Below are 19,093 nucleotides of genomic sequence, written 5' to 3'. Positions count from 1 at the left end.
AGATTAGACACATAGCCATAATTTAAAACATAGATTAGGCGATATTAACGTTAACATTGGCGCCGATGGTGGCATTCAGCGGGTAAAAAGGAAAACCCGGCGTGGCGCTCAAAGTGTTAAATCCAATTCCATTTGCACCACGGGGACTCTCATATCAAGATGACAACAACAGAGCTGCAACAAGAGAGGGAGATGATGCAAGTGATCATTCCTAAGGGGTGATATATCCTCTCCGTGTATTGCCATGGGTCTTTAAGCTAACTGAAAGGTCCCTTCCATGTCCAACTCCACCCTTTGCTGTGGAGTGTTCAGTTACCGATATGTGATTTACAATTGACAGGGCGATTTGCATGGAGCCAACAAGACGGACGAGGTTGAAATGGTTAATTTTACAGCAGCTTCTTGGAACGGCTCAGGGGGGTTACCCTGAGTGGCTATTCACACAGGGTTTAGATTTCAGGACAATGGACTCCGGTGTGAGACGCGAAATTGGTCATGGATGCATTCCTCAGATTTCTCATCAATAATTCCAACTGTCTGGGGGTATGAGACCCGGCCGAAGGGGAAGTGGGATATCCAATATGGATGACCTAACATGTTCTCACAAGTTAGAAATGATGATAACCATTCCATGCCGGACCGTGTCCATGTTGTGGTCTTGACAAACGATGTGTGAATCATCTTTACTCAGTGTTTTTAATGTATTGTGTGAAGCCACCGCCTCACGTTCTGCACCGTGATCCTCCACCCACCTTTCTCTCCACACACACACACACACACACACACACACACACACACACACACACACACACACACACACACGCACGCCCTGTCACAGCTTACGAAAAGTACAAGGACTTCTTTGACAACTACATGGAGGGGCAAAGTACAGCCAAATTTGGCTTGGACGAAAGCGCTGCCACGGAGTGTACTGTTTATTGCTCTTAGCTCAGAGCAGGACCCTTTCTGCCCTTTTGTTTAAACGAATCATCAGTTCACTTGTCTACTGCGTTGGCATGCGAGAGACCCTGGGGTGTTTCTGTCGGGGAGTGTGCATCCCACCGAGTTACAAGACACGCAGCCGAAGCAGTGGTAGTGTTTACACAGGCATTCTTCAGGACGGCCATGGCGATTTACAGAAAGATCTCGTCGGGTCCTCGACAAAAGGGCTGACGAAGTCGATACAGATATGCAGTGAAAGAGTGAAAATGACTGGATTTGGGACGTGTGATCTTTGAGAGGATGTACTAAGACCAGCTGGCCGTACCAAATCCCTCCACTGAGCCAAGGCAATAACTCTTCCCAGACCTGTTCTCACGAAGTGGTCCGTCTGTCCATCTGTTTATCCACATCTGAACGGGGGACTAGAAAATACACTATTTCTTCTGATTGTTGACGCACACTTTAGAAACAACGGACCCTTCGTGGTATTTTGTAGAATGCTTGAATATTATGGTGGGAACATTCCTTCCTTTCCCCAAGTGTATTGCCCCAGTGGGTCTGGGTCCCCCGCCTGCATCCAACACCATCAAAATCAAAACACATAATCTCCAAGTGATCTAACTGGACCTGGGCTCTAGTTTGGATTCCAGCTGTCTTATTATCCCTATCAAACTGTTCCAAAACATCGCTGACGTCATTTTATTAAGTAATTGTTTTCCACACCTTGGTTGCGGAAAATCGATGATCACAAAAATATATATATCTTTTTTAATATATTTGAGGTTAGGGTGTGGCGTGGGGTCTCCACTAAGGTTTCCATTTGGGTTAATAGTAAAGTTTAGGTTTCTGAACAACTTTTTAGGAAGAAATTATGATGAGGTCCAGTGTTAGCCAAACTCATCGAGCACAGTGTGGATATAACGTCATATCCAGCTGAGGGCACCACAGAGCCTGGACTGTTCAAAAAGGCCTTTGACTGTTAGCTTTTTATTTTTATTTTCTTGTGCTGTTGTTTTTAAATTTTCTGTTTATACTATGTTTTTAATTAACTATGTTCTATTTTTATCTTATTTTTATTCTGTATTTGTATTTATTTGTATTCAATTATATTTTTTTAACTATGTTTTAACCCTGTAGTGTAGCACTTTGGGATCCCAGCGAACAAAAAGTGCATTACAAATTCAATCTATTATTATTATTATTATTATTATTATTATTATTATTATTATTATTATTATTATTATTATTATTATTATTATTATTATTATTATTATTATTATTATTATAAAAAAGCTGCTTCTGTGACAACATTTCTGTTAGCACAGCAAGAAAACGTTAAGGTGGGTTCATCACCATTATATCGATATGGTCTTTTAAAATGGGAACATAGTGGTGATTTGCTCTGGTGGGGGGTGCTGCCCCTCCCTCATTTGTCACGGATATGTTGCTTCTCTGTACTGTCCTTGGACATTTTCGATTGGGGCGATTGTTTTGCTTGCTAGTGCAGTTTACAAAGTAGCTGAATGCTGCTTTAACCAGCAATCTGGTATTAAATCTTAAAAACGTAAAATGTCTTGAAGTAAGTGGACTTTCATCGGGGGAGACAATTTTGCTTTATATTTTAATACAACTGAACTTGACTCAAGAAATTTCTTGAAATGAAGGGCGGCTGAGTGGCGCAGTGGGCAAGGCGCTCGCCACTAACGCAGGATATGCTGGTATCGAGCCCAGCTCTCGCCGTTGCTACCGGCTTGGCCGGCCGTCATACTAACACATTTGGCAGTGTTAGAGGGTGGGAAAGCCGGTGGGTGGGGATTGGACGTTGTGGACAGCGACTCCTACAGGTCGGTTGGGTGATGCCGGTACGGCGGAAACAGAAAGTATCGGGGGCAGCGTGAGCCTCCCACACGTTACTCCTCGCCACTGAGAGTTCGAGCTGCTGCGGTGAAACGATGCGACAGGCTGCCTCCTCGTGTACCATAGGGGACACGTGATGCAAGGCTTCTATCCTCACTACAGCCGACCAGTGGGAGGCATAGTCTAGCAACGTTCAAGACAGGGGAGGGAAGAATTGGAAATACGAAATTGGGATGGGAGAAAAATAGAAAAATAAGGGAGAAAAAGTGAATAATAAAAAAAAATTTACTTTCTTGAAATTACACCAACATAAGGCACTTATTTAGTTTCAGGAAAATGTAGCTTGACTTGAGAAAGTCCTTGAAAGTAGCTGAATTTATATCACACCATTGGCCATATTCACACGGTAGATTGTTCCACTTGTTTCAAGAAAATTCGATTTTAAGACTCAATACAAGATTTAATTGTTGGTTAAGGTGGGGATTTCTTTTGCAGACTCACTCACCATCTCATATTTAGCTTCTCCCCTCTTCTTTCACTTCTATCTCGCATGCCCTCTTTCTACCTACCGTTCTCCCCTCTCTTCTCTCTTCTCTCTCTCTCTTTTGCACACAATGCTGAGCGAATTCTGCATTTCACAAACCTCAGCCCCTCTCTCCTTTCCCACAGCCAGAGAGAGAGCTCAACAGCCAGGCATCCAGGAAGTGCCAGTAAGGCTGTATTACAGGCCTGTGCAGTGGGGCAGAGGCTTAAGCTCCTCTGCCCAGAGTGAGAGAGAGAGACAGAGTGGAGGAGTGGAGGAGAGGAGGAGAGGAGGAGGGGGGTATGGAAGAGGGAGAGTAGGGTAACATTTTCCATTTCCCCTTACCATTATCCCCTGTCAAGACATCAACCACTTTAAGTTAAATCCCTCTCTCCTAGACACAGGGAAACGGAGGAGGGCTCTTCTCTCGACCCGGCTGGGGCGCGATGAACTGGAATGATCTTAACGATAAGCAGTGGAAAACGTAATTACGACGAAGAAACGTCGTAAACGTCGTAAACGTCTGGTTTTAGTTTCGCACTTTTGATTCATCTGATTATATTGAAAGTATATTAATGCAAGACAAGCACATTTTGCGCTCGGCGTTCAGGTCGTGGGCTCGAGTCCCAACAGCGGGTCACTTTGCATTAGCGGCCGTTTGGGACTTGTGGGGGGTTAGTTATTGGGGGGCACAGAGGCGATACGGTGGGTGTAATGTGGAATGGAGGTTGATGGTGAGGTGGGACACAGTGTCCTCCTGGTGTATTGAAGCTGTTTCCTGGACTGGGGCTGACGTAATGCTCCCTCGCTGTTTCCGTTGGAACGGCCTACTTGTGTTGGACTGCTGTGGTATGAGCATCAGCTTTTGACTAACAGCCATTTTATTGTAATTTCCCGTTGTGAGATTTAGTAATGTTTGTGTGTGTGTGTGTGTGTGTGTGTGTGTGTGGGGGGGGGGCCTGCGAGTATGTGTGTGCTTGCGTGAATGCGTGTGTGTGTGTGTGTGTGTATGTGAGTGTGTGTGCGTGCCTGACTTGTGTGTGTGCGTGTGTGTGTATGTGAGTGTGTATGCATGCCTGACTTGTGTGCGTGTGTGTGTGTGCGTGCCTGACTTGTGTGTGTGTGTGTGTATGTGAGTGTGTGTGCATGCCTGACTTGTGTGTGTGTGTGTGTGTGTGTGTGTGTCTGTATGTGAGTGTGCGTGCGTGCCTGACATGTGTGCATGTGTGTGTATGTGTATGCGTGTGTGTGTGTGTGTGTGTGAGTGTGTGTGCATGCCTGACGTCTGTGTGTGTGTGTGTGTGTGTGTGTGTGTGTGTGTGTGTGTGTGCGTGTGTGTGTGTGTGCCGGCGTGAATGCGATTGTGTGTGCGTGCAAGAGAGAGAGAGTTGTTACACACCACTGGAACAGTCCTCCCCTCTCCAGCCCCCCTCACACTGGCAGCGGTCGGGGGCAACACAGCGCCCGTGGACACACTCCCTGGTGCAGCGAGCTGGTGATGGAAAAACACATGTGTGTTTCACTATGTGGAGATTACAAAGAATGACAAGCTGACATTCAAAGAGAATTAGACATTCCATAAAGAAGAAGGAGTCAGAACAAGTGGTTTTTGATGGAACCCTTGGGGAAATCCGTCCTCTGCGTTTGACCCGTCCTAGCTGTTTGGCCCCTGGGGACCAGCTCCGCTTGTAATGCCAGGACCTTGGTCAAGCATGCCTGTCTTCTTTATGGTGTGGGGAAGACCGGAGTAACCCCACACAAACACGGGGAGAACATGCAGACTCCACACAGAGAGGGGGTTTGAACCCAGGACCGTCATGCTGTGAGGAGACGGTGAACCACCGCGTTCCAGGCTTCATTGACACTGGAAAGGTCTAAAGTCCCTTTAAGAATGAATCTCTCCTAGATCAGGGGTTCTCAAACTTTTTTATACCACAACCCCATTTTATTTAGGATTTATTTTGGCAACCCCACAATGTATTGCATAATTTCAACGTGGAATTAAGGAATATCAAAATAAAAGCACACGTTGTTGAACTTGATCATGCATGTTTTTTTTTTTTTTTTATCTACTTTTTCTCCCCATTTTCTATTTTTCTCCCATCCCAATTTCATATTATCCAATTCTACCCTCCCCTGTCTCGAAAGTTGTTAGACCATGCCTCCCACTGGTCGGCTGCAATGTGGACGAAGCCTTGCATCACGTGTCCCCTCCGCGTGAATATTAAAGGCAACCAACTTGTGTTCGGCTTTTCTCTGATTGGCCGCGCCCCCCCCCCCCGCCCCCACGCGCAGGCAAGCGCAGCCGTCCCAAATGAAATCCAAAGAGCAAGCGCGGCAGCGCCGGCAGCTTGGGCTGCTGTTCCAACGCACTTGTGTTGGGCTGCGGTAGCAGTGGAGCGCTGCTGACTGATTATTATGTTTCGCGTTTTTAACAACCAAAGTTAGATTCACTCGTCACTGTACATGTATAAACAAAGCCCATACAGTTATGAAATAATAAACACTGACTATCTGACTCTTACCAATAAACACTGTGTTAGGACTATAAACACTGTTAGGACTATCTGACTCTTAATAATAAACACTGTTACAGACTAGTGTTAGGACTATCTCGATTCACGCGTCACTACTGTAACTAGAAACTCTGGGTGTCACTGTACATCAGTAACGTTATTTCGCGTTTTTAACGTCAGCGGGGCGATGCGGTGGTTAGTCCCCGCTTCCGTGCACCGCCGCCGGCTCTACTCGGTCCAGCTCCAGCAGCAGCGACCGTGCTCCGTTGTAGAACGAAGCCCTTCAATGACAGAGCTCTCATATTTTGCGAATGCATAAACTATATCTTAAATTGTGGCTATGTGTCTAATATGGCTGTCGCTTATCAATGACTTCGCGACAGCCATATTAGACACATCGCCATAATTTAAGATATAGTTTATGCATTCGCAAATATGAGAGCTCTGTCATTGAAGTGGGTGGTGGCAGCTTACTAACAGTAGCGATTTTTATTGTTTTGTCATGACCAAACATAATCCCAACATAGATAGGAGGTGTACTGTATGTCAAATGTCGGTCATGTGGTGGAAGTGTTTAGTACAGTCACACAACAGAACACCGCTGTAGTACAGTCACACAACAGAACACCGCTGGTTCGATCAGCGCTTTTGCCGCGTCTCTCTTTGCGCGAGGGCGTGTGCTAGTGGATTGATTGATTGGCCGTGCGGCCAATCAGAGAAACGCTGAACGAAAAGCTGAACACAAGTTGGTTGCCTTTAATATTCACGCGTCCCCTCCGATACACGAGGAGGCAGCCGTCGCATTTTTTCACCTGCACAGCGCGATCTCTCAGCGGGGAAGAGTAACGCGTGGGAGGCTCACGCTGCCCCCGATACTTCCTGATTCTGCTGTACAGGCGCACCAACCGACCTGTAGGAGTCGCTGTCCACAACGTCCGATCCCCACCCACCGGCTTTCCAACCCCCTAATACTGCCAATTGTATTAGTATGAACGACCAGCCAAGCCGGAAGCAACGCCGAGAGCTGGGCTCGAACCCAGCATCTCCTGCGTTAGTGGCGAGCGCTTTGCCCACTGCGCCACTTAGCCGCCCTTGATCATGCATATTTATTAGAAAATGTAATTACAGCACTATGTTATCAATACACATTAATAAAACGAGGCATATTTAGCCAAAATATGTTGCCAGAACATTACAAAATATATAAAAAATATAGATATTTTAGATGATGATGACAATGATCAAGCCAATTCAAACGCCCATCTTTTAAATTAAACAAACTTTCAACAAAAGGGGGTGAGTTTCTCTTCCAACTCCACGACACTCAACCTTCTAAACTCACACCACTTAACACAGCGGCAGGAGAGACAGGGCTCGACCACATGGTCATGGCACCAACGTTAAAAGTGCCATTTAAACTAGAAAGGGTGAGCCGCTCTCGGCTTGTCAGCCTGACACATAGTCGCGTAACTCGTCAAGCTAATACAAAAATTTACTACGGTCTGAAGGATAGTAATTCCACCAGAACAATGAAATGAGTCGACCTTGTCAACTCTGTTGCACTATAATGTTTCAAGGACAAGCGGTGATACTTACATTTACATTTGTCTCGGCTCTCGTAGTATCCTGGGCAGCACTGGTACCTCCTACGGTAGTCTATTTTCACAGCCTGCCTGTAGGCCGTCTTGTAGGTGATTCTAAAAGAATGAATAATCAAACAGGTAATTTCCTGTGACCCTTACGGTAGGAGATATTTGCACCCCGTACTGGATTTTGCACCTTCATTGCACACTGTACAAGCTACCATTATGTTTTAAATACCAACTTTAGTTTTTCCTTTTTTTCTCTTACAACATTTGACATTATTTAGTCTATACTCTTTTCCAAAGTTGCATAATATATTTGCGACTACCATTTTCTGCTCACAGTTTGTTCCACTGCTGTGTCGAGGAGGAACCTTTACGAGTAAGCGCTTCATAGCTCTGCAGCCTACCGGGACGTATCCTTGTGCACATGACAAATAGGAAATGGAGCAAGAAGTCAACACAATGATAGTGTTTTGAGCTAAATGTTGCTACCTGTGGCGGGTGCAGCGGTAGGAGGTGCGGGGATCAGAGCAAGGCTCCTCTGTCATCTGGTCGTAAGGGTGCGAGTACGACTCCTTCACTGAGGTTGTGAAGCTGAAAAGAAGAAACAATGCACACAAACACACTAATATATTGAAGTAGAAAGAAACAGAGTCCTGTCTTATGAATTATTACACCTTTTATACACATACTGTATCATCTGTGACACAGGCTGGTACCTCCCTCTCTACCATTGGTTGGTGGCTCCCATCATCCTAGTTACCATGACTGTGTACACAGCATGAATTAACCAGGAAGCCAGGCTGTCATACTCTTGGTTACCACCCTGACATCTGGTCATTCTAGTCCTACTGTACATCTGGTCATTTTAGTCCTACATCTGGTCGTACATAAACCTTTGGACAGACACGTCTACAGATAAACACGTTATCAGGCCTACAGATGATACATAAACATGTATTATTATCAGTTAAACCAGTGTTCATGTATCTCTATTATTCATGAGCACATTTCATAACTGTTATAATTTGATTTTCCACCACAATATACATAATATACATGTTGAGAACAAATAGAAACATGATGAGTTATCCTTCTGCACTCTTTAAAGGAAAATACTGGCTCACTTTCTGGCTCATTTCCCACATCTGCATTTGACATTATCCATAGGCCATTTCCCAGCACATCGCTTTGTTGACTCACTCATGGAAAAATAACCCACTGTACATTAAAATACAGGGCTGCGTTTCACAGTTTTGATGTACCTTAACGTTCTACGAAGGTTTCTACCTTTCAAAAGAAGCTAGCTTCTCTGCAAGTGTTTCCCAGAGTACAGTATACCATAACGTAAGCTTATTCTATAACCCTAGTTATATGAGTATAGCGAGCGCTCTGCTCTGTTGGAACTATCCCTTTATCCAGTCTAATATTGAATAATTTTCTCCACATGCACACACCCATCCGCCTGGCCACACCCACATCCGCTCCTCTACATAAGCGGGGTCATGGCCACACCATCAGCTCCTTCCCAAGTCTTTCACCACCGAAGGCGAAGGTCCTCAGTGAGTCAGAGCAGAGCGCTCGCTATACTCATATAACTAGGGTTATAGAATAACCTTACGTTATATTATCGTATAGCTTACGCTCTGCTCTGTTGGAACACAGGAGCTGAGCAGAGCGGAAGCTCGACAAATGTACCCGCTGAGGCCCCCCACAACCATCAGAACCGGGGAGGACCCGAGCCCCCAGGACCCCCCTAGAGGAGGACGGGAGGGAATCAAATCCGACTGTGCGAAGAGGGTTTAGCACCTCAAACGCACAGGGTGAGCAGACCGTGGGACTTACCTTCACACAGAAGGACCCGCAACCACTCAGGCGCGCATCCCACATGCCACCAGGGAACGGACGGGAAGCAAAACACCCCTGTCACAGTCCCCAACATCACAGGGTCGAAGGTCAAGAACCCAACCCCGTGGCAAGGGCGTAGCAGCGGAGCACGGAGGAGGACCCAGCCCTAGGAACAACCTGAGGGCCAGGACCCCCAGAAAAAGGGGGCCCGGTGAAGTCAACGATGTCGTAGCATCAGCAACCACCTCGACAGCCCCCTCCCATCCCTGCCCAGCAGGGGGAGGGAAAAGTGAAACAAATGGAGAAGGACCAGGCCCCCTAACACAGCGCAAGGTACAACACAGTATGGACCAAGCACGTCACTGTTATGGGCAAGTCGCAGTGGCATACATATGACACACACATCCACGATATCAATCCCCGCGAAGCCCGGACCGACCCGGCATTTCCCCCCCGGAAAAGCACAAGTCCTTCGGGGTACCAGAACAGCAGATCTGCGCCCCGGTGGACAACGGGTTAACTGACCTGGTCCGGCGCGACCAGAACCAGTCCTGCGTCCTAGTCACGCCGCCATCCCCAGTCATAAGAGGGGGGTAGGTACGCGTGTCGATCTAAAAACATCACAAAGGGCGGCACCAAGATGGACAGAACGTGAATGCGCTGCTCCTGGCGGCCCACCTCATGGGCGTGAGACCCCTCCGCCAATGTAATGATCTACTCCGTCATCTCCCCCCGGAGATGCACATGAGTCATCGAGTCTAACCTAGTGCACTGGCGCTCGGTAGAGATAAAAAATGTCCTTCCTAGTCGCCCGCATAAAAAACGCTGTTTCTATGAATTGGGCAACCAAGGCGCGCCGGCCCATAACGTGGTTCCACATTGGAAGCACCCAGGACCAGCGCTATATGCACGTCAAGAACCCGAAACACATCAATGGTGAATTCTAATAAGAAACACCAGACAACGTTCCATCCATGCTGTCTGGGACGAGCAGCAGGAAGCCGGTCAATAAGACACAGACACAGGCCTTATATGACGCGTCTGAGGGCAACCCCGTCAATTCTGCTCCTCACATAAGAGGGGAAAACAGAAGTTCCCCCAGAGAGACCTCTACGTGAGTACAATTGAAAAAGATACATGCAATAATAATTGGGCCAAGTGACCAACGGCCCAATACACACTGTAATAGAGAGAAGAGCAGAACAGTTTTCGAATGCATCGCATCATCCAACTTTGACAAAGACAGCGGTCTGCAGCACAGAGCCTGTAACCTCACGGATGTCTCCTGGCCAATAGGAAAACGTGCCCAGTGACGTATCCCATGGCCGGGGGGAAATCCTGTGACCCACCCATCCTAACATGGAGTGGAACCAGGGAACCCCCCCCCTTCCCCCTCCCTGTGACACGCTGCCCCTCAGCCGACAGGGAAACTGACAGGCAGGAGGTCCCACCTCCCGGCCAATCAGTAAAGGGGGGGGGGGGAAGGATTTATTAGCCCACCCCTTATGACCCCTCACCCCTGATATGATGCAACAATAAAGCAGAGCCATGACACCAGTCATAGCGTGCTACATGAAAGCGCATTATACCTGTTAGGGTAACAGCTTCACATTCTGCACGCCAGCCACAGACGATAACATCGTCTGTGCAAAAACTGGCTTTATACATGGCTTCAGGCTCATGTGCGAACTTGCCACCTGAATTTTTACACCTTTACCCTAAAGTAAGAAAAACACAGACCAAGAGAGGGGCCAAGGACCTTGGTACAAGAGCTACACATGTAAACTTCTGTAGGCCAACACATAACCCAGTTGTGGTGGATTCAATGCCATGTTTACTTAAACATGAACACGATACACACAACCCTCTATCACAATAAAAAAGGGCAAAAGTTCACTCTCACTACTGCAAGAGGAACGCCGTTTTTTATGATGAGAGAAGACATAAGTCCTCGATCAAGTGCTGGTCACAGGCCTTGCTAAGTCTACATAACAGCGACCAAACAATTTTCAGATAAATTGCCTCTTTCTAAGCAAGAGCACAACCCCAGCAGAAGCTGAGGGATTTACACCGTATCCCCAAAAATATAGTGAATCAACACACATTTTGTAAACAAAATCATATTTGAGGGGAGGGGGGGGGGGGGGGGCAGGGGCAAACCGGGGAATAATTTCACCCACCCCCTCACCACCTCACCCCTGATACGACGCCAAATGTGTAGAGTAAAAGCTTTACATCATGCACGCCAGCCACATCCGAAAACCTTGTTTGAAAACAGGTTTCCCACAGCTCTGCTTATGTGTGAAAAAAAACTTGCCACTTGTTATTTTCATCATTACCCTCAAGTAAAGAAAAACAAGCTAAGAGAGGGACTCAGGCCCTCGATCATATGCCACTATGCACAGCATTGTAGGGTAACACCCAGCCAGTTGTGGGCTCAGCCACGTTGTCTAAACGTTACATGAACACACACAACTTCTCATCATACTCACGTAAAAAACAACGCTGCTGTAGGGGAGCTCCCGTAGCTCACCGCATATCTCGGCGCTATTTCTGCGTCGGGGAAAACCGTGCTCGTCACGGATCTGGGGGACACGAGTTCGATTCCCGGACCCGCCGTCATTTCTCAGAATGTCTTCCCCTGCTCTACATCCCATTTTCAACCTGTTTCTGTCGGTCATGCTTGACCAGAAAAAGCGATAAACGCTAAAAAAGAAAGTTAAAAAAAAAAAAAAAAAAACGCTGTTCTTAGGTAGAGAGAAGACATAAGCCTTGGCCAACGCTAACCTAAGCTATACAAAGCGACCAAGACAATTTTCACACCACACGTCGTATCTCCAAATGTAGTGAAGTAACATATGTTTTGTTAAACAAAGACATCGTTATTAACCAAAAACATTCGGGAGGGGGAGGAAGGAAGAGTGGGGTAATGTCCAATGGACACCTTACCTGCACCAACGAACGCAGGACGAAAGGCCGTAACACAGGTTGGTTGGTCCACCACGTTGACAAAGGCCTCTCGCTGGCAAGGCCAGAAGAGGCAATGGCCGGAGCCTCGCTCCGGCGTGACGCCCCCCTCCTGCAGCTGGTCATGGCGCAGGCCCGACGACATCTTCTGCCAAAGATGACGTCGTAGTCAGAGTGCCAGGGCCCGCTATTATCACGGCTAGCGCCAATGGTTGTAGCACAAGCTAAACAGCTAACTCTAGGCTAACTGATAGCATCAAGCTAACGTCTCCAGCCGAGCGCAGCCACCAGCTAACGTCGTAGCTAAACAGCTAACTGGCTAACAGTTAGCTCATACCGGCTATCGCTAGCCACTAGCTAACGCAGAAGCCTCTGACGTTACACGAAAGAAGAAGAAGCCCGCACACAGCCGACCGCCTCCCAAGCATAGTGTCCAGCTGCAGAGCCGGAGACAATGCCGGCGGGGATTGCTCAGCGATGCGCGCCCCTAATGCGAAGTGCCGGTGGAGGTCAGAATGATCATCATCATCTAGACACTCCGGTGGCGAAGACATTATCGCTGTATTTCCTCTAAAAATAGTGAGAGAGAAAACAAAGATATAATGTCAACGCAGCTCCTCTTCTCCAATAACTATTTCGGCACTAAACTAAAGTGGTGTATACAGGCACTTTACGGTGGTCAAAATAGGGAAGAAGCTGATGGTGTGGCCACAACCCCGCTTATGTAGAGGAGCGGATGTGGGTGTGGCCAGGCGGATGGGTGTGTGCATGTGGAGAAAATTATTCAATATTAGACTGAATAAAGGGATAGTTCCAACAGAGCAGAGCATAAGCTATACGATAATATAACTGTTCCCTAAGGGAGAGCAGCAAGGTTACATCGTAAGGAGGAGCTGTCCTTCACAGTGGTGCTGAAAAGTGGATCAAGCCATACAATTAATGTATAAAGCAAAAAGTCATGCACTTCCAAGAAACATTCAAGAATTGTTCTTTGATAGGGAGGGGGGTTATAATCTGAGGGGAGAACACAATTTAAAGGTGCTAAACGTACGCACTACCATGAGAAAACACTGCATCTCAATATGTGGAGTGAAACTGTGGAACAGTCTTAATGTGGTGTTAAAGCAATGTCCAAACATGAGACAATTCAAACTGATGTATAAGGAAATTATGTTCACAAGGTACAGGGATGAAGAAGGGACTTGATATTCACAGGTGTTTACATTTTTATTTTGTTTCTATTTTATTTTATACATATATAGTTTTTGTTTTTGTTTTGCATATATATATATATATATATATATTTTTTTTTTTTCTTTTCTTTTCTTTTCTTTTTTATGTTTAAAATAGTACACTCATTTGAGTAGTGGAAAAGGGGTAGGATTAAATAAGTGTATACTTCTTCCTACTCCTTTTCGAACATGCAGATTGAGTTGTTTTTCTTTTTTGTTATTGTTTGTTGTATTCATTGCATGTTCGAAATAAAGACTTCAAATCAAATCAAATCAAAAGCCATGCTACACAAATCGATTATTTCACTTGTATAGGCTTATGAATGAAGTCTTAATATATCAGGTCAGGTGTCATAATAATTTTACATCAATCTAATATTATATATAATATAATGGATGCTTAAGAGGAAACTATACCTACTAAAGATAAGTCAAGACGAGACCTTGTGATAGTTTCAATAAATAAATATTAGACTACAAAAAACGTAATAAAGAGCATGATCGTAGATGAAAGGAAAACGTGCGTCTGTGGAAATGTATCTTGATATATGCCACAGCATTTTAACCTGGGTCAGTAGTGCAAAGAGGGTATTAAATAAAATACTGCCAAAGTGTTTGATAGCCTAGTCTGCCCAGAAAACATAACGTGGTGACAAATATTATCCACTCCAGCAACAGACATGACGAGGTGTGTTACATTTTCACTGTTTTCTTTCCCTCAATCACTCGCCATTGCTAAGAGGAACAGAAGGCCTTATCATAATACTATAGGGCTCACCTAAAGGGAGTTAGGAAGAGAAGGGGACAGGTATGACAGCGTGCAAACAGTGGCCAGCAGAGGGAATAATAGCCCATAAATGTTTCTTAAGATAGTAGCCTAAATAAAACTTTATTATCATTATGACTAGTCAATTGGATGAATGGTTCTTGAGATAGGACAGGCAGACATGCAGACACGCAGACAGAGATTCCTTCCTTTGTAGTTAGATGGTATTAGACATAGATGAAAAGACATAAACATTCTCATCATAGTGTGCTACAGTATGTACTGAAAGGTTGTTTTCACCATTATCTTTCATAAAATGAATATTAAAGTAATTACGTAATTTGTGCATGCAGTAGGCTAGTAGATGTGCACTGTAGTGCAACTGTCTATTTGAAAAGCATAATGTTGGCCTAATAAGGCTAAATATTGTAACAGGATGAACAGAGTTCATGAACATCCTTATTTCATTATTCCTTTTTGATGTGAAGAATGAAGAACGGACCCACGTGACAAGTACATATATCAAAGTAAAAGCCAAGAGAGGATAGTGTAACATTATGCAAGCACATACCGTTATAAATAAATACATACATTTAAATAAATGCATGCATAAGCCTACATAAGCGTAGATAAAGATATTTTTTAGTTTTGTTCGTTTAATTTAGACATGATCTTTTATGTGAAGTATAACCTAATATATGGCCTGTGTGGTCCGTCCCAAATAGTGTTGTCTAAACGCACGTTACGCAACAGATATCCTAGTTATATTTCATTACTGGCATTCGCGTTTCGCTCTGCCTTTGGGAAGCATTCACCTAATGTACATCTGAAAAAACGTTCACTTGCACCTTTACATCTACCACTGCCACGCCCACCTCCGGTCCCATAAATCCCGGGGCGGTGCCCATACAGCCTCCTTCCTTCGTTTTTTCACGCGAGAAGACTGCTCACACGCATCTGCTAACAGTGAAGAACTTGGATACTAGGAGTAAAGAAAATAATATTGAACTACCGAAGTCCTTTCCGGGACTCCCCCAGCGTGTCCAGATGGAGAATCGCTGGGTGCCCGACGAGCTTCACGGACCTTCTTCAGATCACGTCGCTGTTCCGGTAGATGGCTGGAGAGTGTCAATGTGCGGCGGGCGGTCGGTAGTCGAACCGCGGCACGCTCAGGTAAGGCCGGACGCGGTGACACGTAGCATTGAGGCTGTCCACTGCTGCCCATCGCACCGTTCAACTGCTAGGCATGAGCACCGGACAGCCTGTATTGTATGCCCCACTTGGCGCGCTCGGGCTGAACGCCCTGCCCCCGCGGGACGTGTACATGGAGGAGCTCAGACAGCAGTAAACAATACTGCTTATCTTCCCCAGTATTGATGGATTGATTGATTGAAAATGTTATTATCAATGCAGTATGGCTCGGTACACACAATTGATGCGGAGACCGGAAGGGGACTTTCGTCTTGTTTGCATCGGGGGCCCCCCGTTTTCAATTCATGTTGGCATTTGTGGCATACATGACATACGGATGAATCAGTACTGAAGCTTGATATGACCAGCAGCCACTCTACACACCGGGGCAATCAGAAGGGCAACACGTAGGTAATGTTTCCTTTTTTGATTAAATATGAAATATTATTTGGCAATATAGTTCCGTTCGGCGAACGGCATTACGCATTCGTTAAAATAAGAATACTTTAGTTATTCTTATGCTTAAATTGAGTGTGCCCGACAGCCCCAGGTGTGTGTTTGTATGAGGATCGCCCCGTCATTCTGCTGTGTCTACGTATGGAAAGCCAAAAGGGCCACATTTACGCCTCATATGTGTGTGGTTAAATGAGGCTGTCTGAAGGGGAAAAAAAACTCTAAAAGGTTTTTTTCCTATATTAACACTTTCAGTGCCACAGGTCCGGTGCCCCGGAACCCTGTTGCGTGCCAACGACCACTTCAATGATAGAGCTCTCATATTTGCAAACGCATAAACTATATCTTAAATTATGGCTATGTGTATAATATGGCCGTCGCTTATCAATGACTTGTTTGCAGTCAACATTGTCGAAACGGATTGTTTTTTTTAAATCCGTTCATTTCTGTTTTATACCATTTTGAAAAACTCTTGTTTTTTGAAAGTTTCAGGAAAATATAAAGATTCTGTGATAATCGCCCTTCTAGATTATCGATAGTATATGTGTACTTATGCACGCTATAGAAGCGGGCTGAAAAATCGATTATCCATTTCCTGATCAGCACACACACACACATAGGGCCCACGTTGATATCTCTGTGAAAAAAGCTCTGATTATCCCAAGACTGGTAAAATAGATTCCTTACCTCAGATCAGATGTTCTCCAAAAAGATTATTCCAATTCCTGATCGCCATTCCAAATATCGATCGCGTTTATTGATCCAACGCTGGGTGGTCGAAACACAGATTCCACGCTGTTCTGATGGTCCACAATGAATCCGATCGGCTCGAGTTTCATGCGTTTCATTCAATACAATCCAAAGGGGTGCAGTACCATAGGGAGAGACGATAGGGGGCGGTATTTTCCCAATGTAGCTCAGAGAGAGTTCCAGTGGTAACGTGAGGCTAGATTGATGAAATATGAATGGAAATCGCTAATACAAAAAAAAAAAAGAGAGATCTCTCGTCGTTGGCACTGAACGGTTGGCATGAACTAACGAGAAATCTCGTCGTTGGCACTCAAAGTGTTAAGACAAAACCTGACGTTGGATATGATGACAAGAAGCCTCTCCAAGGCTGCTCGTCACGCGGAGAGTATCCCCGTACGCCTTAACATGATGACGTGTAAGAAGAGTACGTGTGGGTCCCCGCCCGGCCAGGTTGACCTGACGTCATGTTCAGCGTCAGAGCGGATATTACCATATCTTGCTTGTCGCAGTTTTAAAGCGGGCGGTTTCATTAGGGGACACAGGTTTTATCCTGGTGGCGCCGGTCCGGCCCATTGGTTCCCCGTTCCAATCCAACGCCTAAGGGCTCCGCCAGGGTCTATACCCATGGGCTCAGGAGCCCTCTCTCGGCGCACGGCATGATAAGTGGCCTGGTCGCTGTGAGGTTGAATATGGGACAAATAGGTATTGATGCTGATACCATTAGCGGGGCGCGCGCGCTCCGCCCATGGCCACGGTTCAAGCAGGCCGTGATGCATATTTTCAAGAGTGGTGGCGGGCTGAGGATTTGGACCTGAGGTCATGTCCTCTAGACTCGGTTCTGTCCCTCTGTAAGGAAACAGTCTATCTTGGATAGGCCCTCGGCTCCGATACTGGGGGCATATGCTGTTGCTATGTCCCCATGTCATAAGCTTCGAGGGCGCAGCCTCTATTCCGCCGCCCTCTGGGAAAAAGTTTTTTTCTGGGTGCACAGCGTCTCAAGTCTGTTAAAACGTAATTTGTCCCCTAACCGGGACCTCCAATTAGCCCTGGTTAGGCTATTGGGTGTCTTTTAAACCTCTCGAGCTTAAGCTATTGGAGCAGCTGTGTTCCAAAGACTGCATGTCTCCTGACCATTACCTCAGCTAGGCGAGCGGGTGGGTCATACGCTCGTTCGGGGCGACCATAGTACCTGTTTATATACAGCGGATATTCCTCTGGTCAAGCCTGTTAAAACAAGATTTGTCCCCTAACCAGGACCTCCAATTAGCCCTGGTTGTATACTGGCTGAGCGTTTTGCTTTCATGCCCTGAGGACCCTGGGCTGTTTTCTCATGTGAAATTCAGACTCGGAAGGAGGAAGTATGGGCCCCCGCCCCGGGATTTATGGGACCGGAGGACGGAGGTGGGCATGGCAGTGTTAGATGTAAAGGTGCAAGTGAACGTTTTTCAGCGAGGTACATTAGGTGCTATGAGCAACGAATTCTTCCCAAAGGCAGAGCGAAACGCTCAGCCAGTATTCATATAACTAGGGTTATAGGATAACCTTCGTTCAGTGGTCGGCAATAGGCAGCCCACAGGCCGAAATTGGTCCGCCAGCAATAATATCTGACCGTCAGATTATTTTGAGAATATGAATTATTTATTTTTTGTAATATGTATATCAGACAGACTATAGGCTAGGCTATACATTTTATTAAAAGCCAAATTGTATTTTTTATTTAGTTAATAAATGTCTTGTTGTAATTCTTATATACCTATAGCTCGTCTTCTTGAAGCGGATTCACCTTATTTTGCTCCGATTTTACGTTAGTTTAATCGCATTGTTACTGATCACATGTGTGCTGCCATCACAGTCATATATAAGTAAAGATAAAGTTTGAATGACTTACTGAACTGGTGTTTTAATTTGATATCATGCTGATTTCAGCACCAGCCGCTGTCCACCGACTTTATTGTTGAGCAAGCGCTATACATTGCACCTCGCTGCCTGCCTGTTATTCACTCTTAACATGGATAAAACAAAGTATAATAAGCATTCTTTAGGTGGTGGTCTCTGTTTGCACATTATAGCTTAAATATATAGCCTAGCCTATAGTCAGTCTGATATACGTATTAAAAAATAAATAAATCATATTCTCAAAATAATCGGACAGATATAATTGCCGGCAGACCAATTTCGGCCTGCGGGCCGCCTATTGCCGACCACAGAACTAGGATATCTGTTGGGTAACGTGCGTTTAGACAACACTATTTGGGACCGACCACACAGGCTATTTCCATATATTAGGCTATTACTTCCCATAAAAGATCATGTCTAAATGAAAAGAACAACTAAAATATATCTTTATCTACGTAGCCTATGTAGGCTTACAGTATGTATGCATTTATTTATGTATTTATTTATAACGGTATGTGCTTGCATAATGTTACACTATCCTCTCTTTTACTTTGATATATGTACTT

The 19,093-nt window shown here is 45.5% G+C and overlaps 1 protein-coding gene across 2 annotated transcripts in view; it reads right to left on the bottom strand.

Moving 5' to 3' along the window:
* Positions 1-19,093, bottom strand: part of pear1 (platelet endothelial aggregation receptor 1) — a 101,946-nt gene that overhangs the window by 36,234 nt on the left and 46,619 nt on the right. For both annotated transcript variants that reach the window (XM_084336022.1, XM_084336023.1), the window contains exons 3-5: positions 7,917-8,018; positions 7,435-7,535; positions 4,722-4,814 (exon numbers count right to left, since the gene is read on the bottom strand). In XM_084336022.1, coding sequence (XP_084192148.1) covers positions 4,722-4,814; positions 7,435-7,535; positions 7,917-8,018 — 296 coding nt within the window. The remainder of the gene's footprint in view (positions 1-4,721; positions 4,815-7,434; positions 7,536-7,916; positions 8,019-19,093) is intronic.

Source organism: Notolepis coatsorum (assembly GCF_963971535.1).
Source record: "Notolepis coatsorum genome assembly, chromosome: 19".
Lineage (NCBI taxonomy): Eukaryota > Metazoa > Chordata > Actinopteri > Aulopiformes > Paralepididae > Notolepis > Notolepis coatsorum.
This window is presented reverse-complemented; position numbering and strand designations above follow the sequence as displayed.